Consider the following 10,497-nt stretch of genomic DNA (forward strand, 5'->3'; position numbering starts at 1 on the left):
AACCAACACAACTTTGTGAAAGACACACCACATACTCATCCAAAATTTTAAGGTGATAGGTGTAAGGGTTCTCCCACATGTCCACATTCCTAATCAATGTGGGACTTTCCCACACTACTCATACTTGTAATTCTTTTTCAACACACTTCCTCAAGTGTGAATCTATCCACAATACTCCCCCTCAAGTGAAAACTCTTTTATCCACGTACACTTGTACCCCATTGACACTTTTAAACTGACCACCTCTTGTCCAATAGAATTTTGATACAAGTAAACCGGTCCCCTCGCTCGAATCAAAAGCTCATGATACCACTATTGGGGATACAATTCGGAAGGGGGAGGAGGTCAATACGAGGGAACATTTTTACTTTGGGACTTTTTCTTTTTAAGAACAACACACATTTGTGAGAGACACCTCACATACTTATCCAAAACCTTAAAATGATAGGTGTATGATTCTTCCACTTATAAATGATCAAATCTACACATTCTTAACCTATGTGAAACTTGCCCACACTACTCACACTTGTAATTTTTTTCAACAATATACTCCAACTAGATTGTTAATCTCAAATAGGAGCACTAGGCACAAACTCCTAAAATGCTATAGCAGCATCAGATAGTGGGATGACCACTACTGTTAAAACTAAAACAAAATGATACACAAATGAGTTCTCATCTAAATCGAATTATAAAGGTATTCATTCACAACATCATCCTCATTGATATTAACCCTGGACATATATAGGCATCAGTAGCATCTTGCTTTTAATCATAAAACTTTTAGTACTTATTTACTATCATTAGGCATTTTTCTATAAGATTTTACTTCTTCCTTTATTACCAAGTGATACTTCTTATCTTGTGTTATTCCTTATGTTGAAGGGTTTTCAAAAAAGAGCAGAGGCAAACAATGAAAAGAGGTAGAGGTTTTATTCTCCATTTCCTTCATTTCAGTAGTTTCTTACCGCAAATTGTTTTATCTTTTTTTCAGAGTTCTAAGAACAAGTGATTTCTAATCTATGTAAACAATTTAGTTGAGAATAAGAATGAACTTAGTTCTAGATTTCACCTATGACTTTGAAAACATTGTGCATAGTGCAAATCATCATAAACAGTTAAGTTTGAACAAGTAACCTAAAATATTCGCATTAAAAAAATGGATCAAAATGTATTGGTAACTTATTCACGGGGCCGATAAGGGTATCCCGTCAATGTATCACACTAGTAAATCAACAAAATCCTGGGATACAATATGCTAAATTCAAACCAAAACGGTTGAAGGAACAAACAACTTCTGAGTAGAACGAACAACTTTGCAGGACATTACATGCAAAAAGCTACCCGAAAAGAAAAGAAAAGTTTTTCATGTTTTTTATATTGCTTCCTCATGCATGATACACTTTCCCTATATCATCCCGCAATAAGATTTTACATCTCACTCAAATCCCAAAAACCCGAAACCTAAATAATAATAATAACTCAAAAAACTCAAGCCGTAACATTCCCTTGTAACCTCTATCTCTATATCTGAATCCTCAAAACAGGCACTTCAGTTAGCTCTAGATAAACCAAACATCTTATGTCTTAAAAACCGAAATATAGTAACAACAGTGGTGTGAGAAAATCACAATTCACCTGCTTCACTGGATTATCTTCGCCTACATGTTCGTGTCATCCTATGTAGTAATTCCTGAAACAAAGACAAACGTTTATCAGCGTTGACAGTATAAAACCATAAATATGCAAACTTTGAGTTATACTTATTATTTAGGTACAACTTTTGATGATTGATTGAAGAAGCAATACTCTAGCTTGGTAAAGAAAAAGTTGTGTAACAATGACATTCAACATAAAATACACAGGAGTAGAGTCATGATGCATCAAGAAAAATCGGTTCAAGACTTGATAAGTTAAGAAAATTTGTGATTGATGTATCACATTATAGACCCTTTCATCGTTTTCTATGAAGGTTGTGTTTAATTGTTTGAAGTTATCTTTCAATTTTGGAAGTATAAAGAACTAAGATATAACTAATCGATGTTGTTCTCTTATCGAGACAAAATATCAAAGAGAAAAAACAACCAAAACTAAATGAGTCTGATATTTTATTGCAAAAAAGATCCAAACAAAATTGTAACAATTATACGTTTTCTCGAGCTTTTTTAGGTTTGTAGTAATAGTTATACTGATTGACTGAGAAGATGAGATAAGTATGAGTAATAAATGTCATTCTTACCCCTATTTGGCTGCCTTTTATTAACAGTATAACCACCAACATAACCAGGAGAAGTCTTGACAGAAACATCTGAAGCTGCACCACCGAGTCCGTAACCGAAGGGACCAGATCCATCTCGTTCAGAATTTGCAGATCGCCAAGTGGAGTCCCCATAGACCGAACTATTGCTGTAAAAATCACCGAAAGAACCATCAACACCACCACCACCATTTGATGTAGAGTATGAAGATGTTGGTGCAAGAGAGGAACCGCTGCTTCTTCCATATCCTTCAGTCCCCAATCCGTAACCGTTGTTGCCACCTCCGTATCCGAGGTTGCCACTACCCGGTGACACATTGTTCCCTCCCCCGTGTCCAGAAATCGGCGAAGAACTCCAGTTGACTCCAGTATTGCCAAATGCATTTCCTCCAACATTTCCACTTCCCGATCCAATGTATGCATTGGAATTCGCAGAATTTGTCCCATAGTTAAGGCTCCCATTCCCCCACAAATTTCGAGTAACAGAACTGAAGAAAGAATTGTTTCCTCCGTTACCACTTTCATATCCAACAGGATTGCCAAACCTATTGGAGCTGCCGATAAAGTACGGATTCAAGCCCCGTCCATAGCTAAGATTGCCATTGAAATTTGCATTTCCTCTAAATCCAGGACTCAAACCCGGCTCGAAATTCATACCCATTCCATAACCAGATCCAAATGGTGCAAATGCATTTCTAGCACTAGCAACCGGACTGAACCTACCATCCATCTGGAGTCCATAGCCTCCGACAGCACTCGGACTATACCCCTGATTGAAGCCATTCAAGAAACTATTAACCCTACTCAGACCATAGTTGTATCCACCGAGAGGTGAGCGGGTAGGTCCTGGCGATAACTCCTTAGGAACTGCTCGCTTGACCTCAACCATTTTACCGTTCAATTCATGAAACGTCTTAAGTAAGACCTGGTCAACAGCTTCTTCGGAATCATACGTGATAAATCCAAATCCTCTTGGCCTCTGAGTGTTGTGATCGTACATTACTACAACATCTGTTATAGTCCCAAACTGATCAAAGTATTTCTTGAAATCACTCTCTGTCACTGTAGAAGCTAAACCTCCAACAAATATCTTTCTCGTGCGACCTTGACCGGGAGAACCATGGATGCTGCCACTGGTTCTACTCAATACGTTTTGATCATCTCTAGGAACAGCTTTCTTCGCCTCAACCTAGCCAAAGATGCAAGAGTATCGACTATTAATCACAATGGGAAAAAAAGAATAAAGAAATACAAACATTCACATCGGATGCGTAGAAGAGAAAATAATAATGAAAAATTAAAGGAGAGATAACATTAGAGAATAAAGTATATGGGAAAAAATTAATTTCTCTTGGTCCATCTTAATATGTAGCTAATAAAATCATAAAACAAAAACAAATCGGCCAAATCAAAGTACAATTCAATATCGTAAACAAACTATATGATTCAGCCTAAGTGGTTAATGAGTTTCTTCTAAAGACGAATCGTTCGGCAGAACCCGAGTTCGAATCCTAGCTGGAATAATTCAATTCAGTATCATAAACAAGGTTTTAAAAAACGGACCGTTACCGCAAAAACGGCTGCCACAAAAGGAGATAACATTAGAGAACAACGTATATGGGAAAAAATTACTCCCTTTGGTCAATTTTAAATGTAGCTAATAAAATCATACACAAAAACAAATCGGCCAAATCAAAGTACAACTCAAAATCATAAACAGCTTTATGATTGGGCCCAAGTGGTTAATGAGTTTCTGTTAAACACGAATCGCTCGAAGAACCCAAGTTCAAATCCTAGCTGGAACAATTCAATTCAGTATCATAAACAAGGTTTTAAAAAAGGATCCTCTGCGACAAAACAGTATCAAAAGGTGCCGATACCAATACCGTTAAAGACAAATCGTTCGGGAGAACCCAAGTTCAAATCCAATATCATAAACAGCTATATGGGAAGTAACAATTCTAATTCTAATGTCAAATAATTCAAAAGGATAACATAAATACCATGCCAAATGTGATCCATAGACTTAAAAGAGTGGACATGCCAGGAAATTACCATCCTTCCGTCGATGTTGTGCTTCTCCTGGATAACAATCTCTGCAACAGCCGGATCAATGAAAACAACAAAACCAAATCCACGTGCTCTACCAGTTGTCCGATCCTTCATGATCACGGCTTCCTTAACCTCCCCATAAGTACTAAAATACTCCCTGAGTCGCTCTTCGTTGGTGTCCCATGATATTCCACCGATAAATAACTTGCCACTATCTGATTGCATTTTATCTACACACAAAGCAAACGAAACACTTCAATCATCCCAACAAGCTAAAAAAACACAAATGCAAGCATCACTACAAAGAAATAAAAATCAATCCTATAAACCATCAACAAACAAAACAAAGTTCTATCCGATCCAATCAAATTCCTTACGCACACCACTAGCCAATATCAACTTTCAAAAAATAAAAAACTTGTAGAATTATCATTCATCAAACAGTTTAAACACAATAGAATACCTTTGATTATGACAAACTCAGAAACTGATGCAATTATAGATATTGTCGGATTCAATTAAGCACAATCAGATCCTTGATAAACAACAAACAATGAATCCAAGCAAGAACAAAAACAATCCTGAAAAAAAAAGTAGAATATAGATCCAGCAAAGGTATATGCAATTGAAGAAAGATCAAAACTTGAATCTGGATTTGAAAGAAACCCACCGATTGAAGACGACCCAGATAAGAAAATCTTAAGATCTGAGGGGAGGCACAATGAGATTAAGAACAGAGGGTAGGTTCATTATCTGGGTATGCCTCCCCACCCTTTTCTTCTTCTTTTTTCCAATTGTTAATTAAGATAATGAATAAAATGCAAATTCAGTTATCAAATTGGATTGAAAAATAAAATATAAATGTTGTTATGTACAAAAAGCAAAACTAAGAGGAAGAAGAGAGAGATAGGAGAAAACTCATCCCAATGTTTTATAGGAAGAGAGAGAGAAAGAAACTGCGAGATGAGAGGTGAATGATTTTATAGTGAACATCATATCATTTTCTTTTCTTACAAAATTGGAAACAAAAATATATATAATTTTAAGACAACAAAATATTTTCTTTGCAACTCATGTATTTTTTTTTTAATGTTGGTTTTCCTACATTATGTTCAATGTATTTATTTGCATATTATTATATTTTATTTTATATAAATGAAATTTTGTTATTTTATATGTTTATTTATATATAGAAAATGAGTTAGATTGATTTTTCGAATGTTTACTTGAATGTAATTCGTGTTCATCTAAGTAATTGAGGTTTTAAATTTTCGTTATATTTATTAGAATAACGGAATTAGAAAATTTAATGTGAAATTTTTAAATATGAATAATTAAAAATAAATGAAATTCAAAAAAGTTTTGTTTAAAGAATATAAAATAAAAGTTATATATAAATTGTGGTATTGAGAAAGCAACTTGTTTATATGTCATGGGTTTTATTATCCTATGAATTTGGTGATAAAAGACTTCTTCAACTAGTTTTAAGAATCGATGAATCTTGAATGAAGTGACTAAAATTGATGAGATAGTGTTTTTCTTAAAAGAAAATGTAAGGGTTTAAGAGAGGAATGAGATGCTGGAAAAGATGGTCCATAAATAAGAAAGAATTTCAATGTGATGCTCTTAGTTTCAAGAATATTTATTAAGTAAACAAAGTATTATTTCTTTAAAGATAATCTTGTGCATTAAAGAACATCATGTTGCAATCAAAATTTATAATAAACTTTATAAAACTAAAAAAATTGTATGATAGATTCAAAAATGTTTCCAACAAAATACCATGATTCATAATCTTCAAAAACTAGAATAATTTTAAAATGGAAAATAATAATATGACATGTTTGTTACTATGCCAAATTTATATAATCTCACGGTAATTTAATAAAGTTTAACAAACTAACAAAGAAAATCAATAACATTAGTTCGAGACATAAACATCTATTCCGTCCTCGTGAATGAAGAGACCAGTGAATCCTTAACACTATAATGATAATCATTTGTACATGAATACCAAACACAAGAAGCATGTAATGATCTCAATAGAGAAAATTATGTAAGAAAATAAGTGTGAGACATTGAATCGAACTTTATTATGGTCGAAGGGTAGTTTCTTGGTTCGAAAATTCGACAAGACCTTAGCATGTCGTCGAAGTCTGTTCACATGTTATAGTCGAAGTATGCTAGAATTGTTAGCATGTTGAATTGGGCTTGTTTGTTGTGCTCAATTGTTTAAGTTAGTTTATTCTATAAGTTAGCTTGTGTAATGGGTCTGTGTGTAAAAGCCAATTAGTTTAGTATGTTAGTTTTCTTATAAAAAAACATATTAATCTCTCACCATTGCATAATGCAAATCCTAATTAGGGTGAGAGAGATTATTTGTTATTATGTAACACTTGTAATCTTGTTTCAAAGAGAAAGTAAATAATAATAGTGTATAACCAATTTCATTGTGTCTTTATTATTTTCTTCTTTTCTACCCTTGTGGGTTTCTTACCAATCAAGAGACCAATCATACTTTGTAATTTCGGTATCATTTTCACAACAAATTGGTGTGGTGAGCATGGAGAAGATTCCGTCAACAAAGTATCAGATTGAAAAGTTCATCGGAGTGAATGATTTCGGTTTGTGGCGCTTGAAGATGAAATCCCTATTGGTTCAACATGGTTGTTTAGAAGCGTTGAAGGGAGCCGAAACCATGGACGTTGCGTTAAAGGATAAAGAAATAACTATGGTAGAGAAATCCCACGACGCTATTTTATTGAGCCTTGGTGATAAGGTTCTTCAACAAGTTTAAAAGGAAACGACGACGTCGGTTCTTTGGGAGAAACTCAAAAGTTTGTACATGACCAAATCATTGGTCGATCGCCTCTACCTGAAGCAAACTTTTTATTCATTCAAGATGAGTGAAGAAAAAGTTTTGGCTGAGCAGTTGAATATGTTCAACAAGTTGATTCCTGATCTTGAAAATATCGATGTAAAAATCGAGGATAAAGATCAAGCGTTGTTATTGTGGTGTGCTTTGCCCAGAACACATGCTCACTTTAAAGAAATTCTCTTATATGGAAGATAGTATATGACCTTTGAAGAAGTTCAATCAAACTTTTACTCTAAGGATTTGAATGAACGAAAGGATCACATGGCATCTTCGACTGATGAAGGTCTGTCGGTTAAGGTGAAATTCACAAAGAGAGATGGAAAGTTCGACAAAAAGAAGGGTAAAAGTCAGCAAAAGTCTTATAGTGGTGATGCATCTGGTATTCGATGTTATCACTGTAAGAAAAAGGGCCATACAAGAAAAGTGTGTCCTCAACGCCTGAAAGATCATGGAGGTAAGGATAATGGCAACATAACCATTATTCAAGATGATTTTGACTCATCTGATGTTCTTGTGGTTTCAAGCGGCGACTCAAGTAAATAGTGGATTATGGATTCAGGTTGAACTTGGAATATGACTCCAAAAAAAGACTTGTTCAAGGAACTATGTGATCAAGATGGTGGGTTTGTATTGCTTGGAAACAATAAAGCTTGTAAGATTACATGTGTTGGATCTATAAGATTCAAGCTCCATGATGATTCAATAAGGTTGTTGACTGAATTCAGGTATGTACCTGATTTAAAGAGAAATTTGATTTCTCTTGGTGAATTCTACAAGAAAGGATATGTTTTCTAAGGAGAGAAAAGTATTCTAAAAGTCATGAAGGGGTCGAAGGAAGTCTTAAGAGGCGTGAAGAAACAAGGCTTGTATACCCTTGAGGCTAAAGTTGTCAATGGTTCTGTAAATGTTGTATCCATGAAGCCTTTGTCGAAGACAAAAATTTAGCACATGAGATTGGGCCATGTCAGTGAAAGGGGTCTGGGCAAATTAGGGAAACAAAATCTACTTGGTGGAGACAAAGTCGAAAAGCTGAAGTTTTGTGAACCCTATGTACTTAGAAAATCTTGCAGAGTGAAGTTCAATAAAGGCAAACAAAGAACACATGGATCCCTTGATTACATCCATGTTGATCTTTGGGGGCCTGCGGTGTCCATCATATTCAGGAGCAAGATATTTTCTATCCATAGTTGATGAGTATTCCAGAAAGTTTTTGGTATTCATCCAGACGATTAAGGATGAAACTTCTAAGAACTTCAAAAGCTGGAAGACTATGGTCGAAAATCAAACTAGCAGAAAGGTCAAGAGGTTGAGAACCGACAATGGCCTTGTATTTTGCAATGAGGCGTTTGACAATTTTTATGAAGCCTTTGGTATTTTAAGGCACAAAACTATTGCATGTACTCCCCAACGAAATGGTTTGGATGAAAGGTTTAATCGAACCATTTTAGAATGAGTTAGATGCATGTTGACTAGTGATGGGTTAAAGAATGTGTTTTTGGCAGATGTTGTTTTGACAACAACATATCTGATAAACAGATGCCCTTCGACTGTGTTAGATATGAAAATACCTGAAGAAATTTGGTCGGGACATCCATAAGATCTCGACAAACTTGGAGTATTTGGTTGCATAGCCTATGCCCGCATTAGGCAGGACAAAGTCGAACCCAGAGCTCTAAGATGCATGTTCATGGAATACCCTGGAGGAGTCAAAGCTTATAGGCTATGGTGCCTAGAGCTAGGTCAAAAGAGGTGTATCACCAGTCAAGATGTAGTTTTCAATGAAGTTGATATGGCTTTCAAGAAAACTAATGACTTTAGTTGAAGGGCACAAATATCTGAAGAAGAGACGGAATAAGAAGAGATTCATGTTGAGGTTGAACATGTTAATGATGAATTACATATCCCATATCAAGTTGAAGAAGAAGCACAAGATGCTAAAGATATTGAGGAAGATGAGGAAACTGTCAATGACTACCTATTGGCAAGAGATAAACCAAAAAGAGTCATCAATCCACCTCAAAGACTCAGGTATGTAGATCTCATAGCTTATGCCTTAATCTCTGCAAGTGAGGTTCTATATGAAGAACCTATAGACTATAAGGAAGTTATGAGGAGTCGAAATAAGACTGAATGACTGAAGGCCATGGATGATGAGATGAAGTCTCTTCATGATAACAACACTTGGGAACTAATCAAGAAACCTGCTGGACCCAGGTTAGTCAACTGTAAGTGAATTTTCAAAGTTAAGGAAGGAATCAAATGAGTAGCGTTGAAGAGATACAAGGCAAGATTGGTCGCAAGGGGTTTCACTCAGAAAGAAGGCGTCGACTTCAAGGATGTGTTCTCTCATGCTATGAAGCACATGTCTATTCAAATGTTACTTGCCACAGTGGCACAGTTCGACCTAGAAATGGAACAAATGAATGTGAAGACTGCTTTCTTGCATGGAGATCTAGATGAAACAATCCTGATGAGGCAACCTGAAGGGTATGCAGAAAAGGGTAAGGAAAATTATGTTTGCAAGCTGAATAGATCTTTATATGGACTGAAACAATATCCTCCACAGTGGAGTAGGAGATTTGACAAGTTCATGGCACACATAGGTTTCATTAGAAGTCAGTTCAACCACTGTGTTTACTTCAGATTTCGACCTGGAAGTTCATTTGTTATTTTGTTGCTTTATGTGGATGATATTATCATAGCAAGCAACAATGTCGAGGATGTAATGAAGGTGAAGGTTGAGCTCAATAAGGAGTTCGATTTGAAGGATCTGGGAGAAGTATCCAGGAATATTGGGATTGACATCCGAAGAGAAAGAAAGCAATCAAAATTATGCTTATCTTAAGAGACATACCTACAAAAGATTCTAGACAAGTTTGGTATGTCGAATTCAAAGCCTGTTATGACTCCAACAAACCCTTAATTCAAGTTGAGTACAGATAAGTGTCCTAGTACTGAGGTCGAAAGAGATTATATGAGTAGCATCCCATATGCTAACATAGTGGGTTCTTTGATGTATGTTATGGTTTGTACTAGACCCGACATAGCATATGCAGTAAGTCTTTTTGTAAGCAGGTACATGGCGAATCCTGGAAAGGCTCACTGACAAGCATTCAAGTGTATTCTAAGGTACATAAATGGGTATCTGAACAGAATCCTAATTTATGGTGGAACATGTGGTGAAAATAATAAAGCAAAAATCGAAGGGTATGTGGACTCTGATTATGCAGGTTGTATGGATTCCATAAAATCTATTTCTGGATATGTGTTCGCTATGTTTGGCATAATAATTAGTTGGAAAGCATCACTT

At 35.5% G+C, this 10,497-nt stretch overlaps 1 protein-coding gene across 2 annotated transcripts; it reads right to left on the minus strand.

Annotated features, from left to right (window-relative positions):
* Positions 1 to 1,172: 1,172 nt before the first annotated feature.
* LOC127117500 (heterogeneous nuclear ribonucleoprotein 1) lies at positions 1,173 to 5,271 on the minus strand. 2 transcript variants are annotated; one of them, XM_051047539.1, is made up of 5 exons: positions 4,980 to 5,268; positions 4,773 to 4,890; positions 4,313 to 4,539; positions 2,240 to 3,446; positions 1,173 to 1,693 (listed from the first exon to the last, which is right to left on the minus strand). In XM_051047539.1, exons 3-5 carry the CDS (start codon positions 4,532 to 4,534, stop codon positions 1,680 to 1,682), a joined length of 1,443 nt encoding a protein of 480 aa, XP_050903496.1. In that variant the 5' UTR covers positions 4,535 to 4,539; positions 4,773 to 4,890; positions 4,980 to 5,268; the 3' UTR covers positions 1,173 to 1,679. The 2 variants fall into 2 exon arrangements, with proteins under 2 accessions (XP_050903496.1, XP_050903497.1); XM_051047540.1 differs by lacking the exon at positions 4,773 to 4,890 and having other exon boundaries at positions 4,980 to 5,271.
* Between the last annotated feature and the right edge of the window lie 5,226 nt (positions 5,272 to 10,497).

Source organism: Lathyrus oleraceus, chromosome 2 (assembly GCF_024323335.1).
Source record: "Lathyrus oleraceus cultivar Zhongwan6 chromosome 2, CAAS_Psat_ZW6_1.0, whole genome shotgun sequence".
In the NCBI taxonomy this organism is placed as follows: Eukaryota; Viridiplantae; Streptophyta; class Magnoliopsida; order Fabales; family Fabaceae; genus Lathyrus; species Lathyrus oleraceus.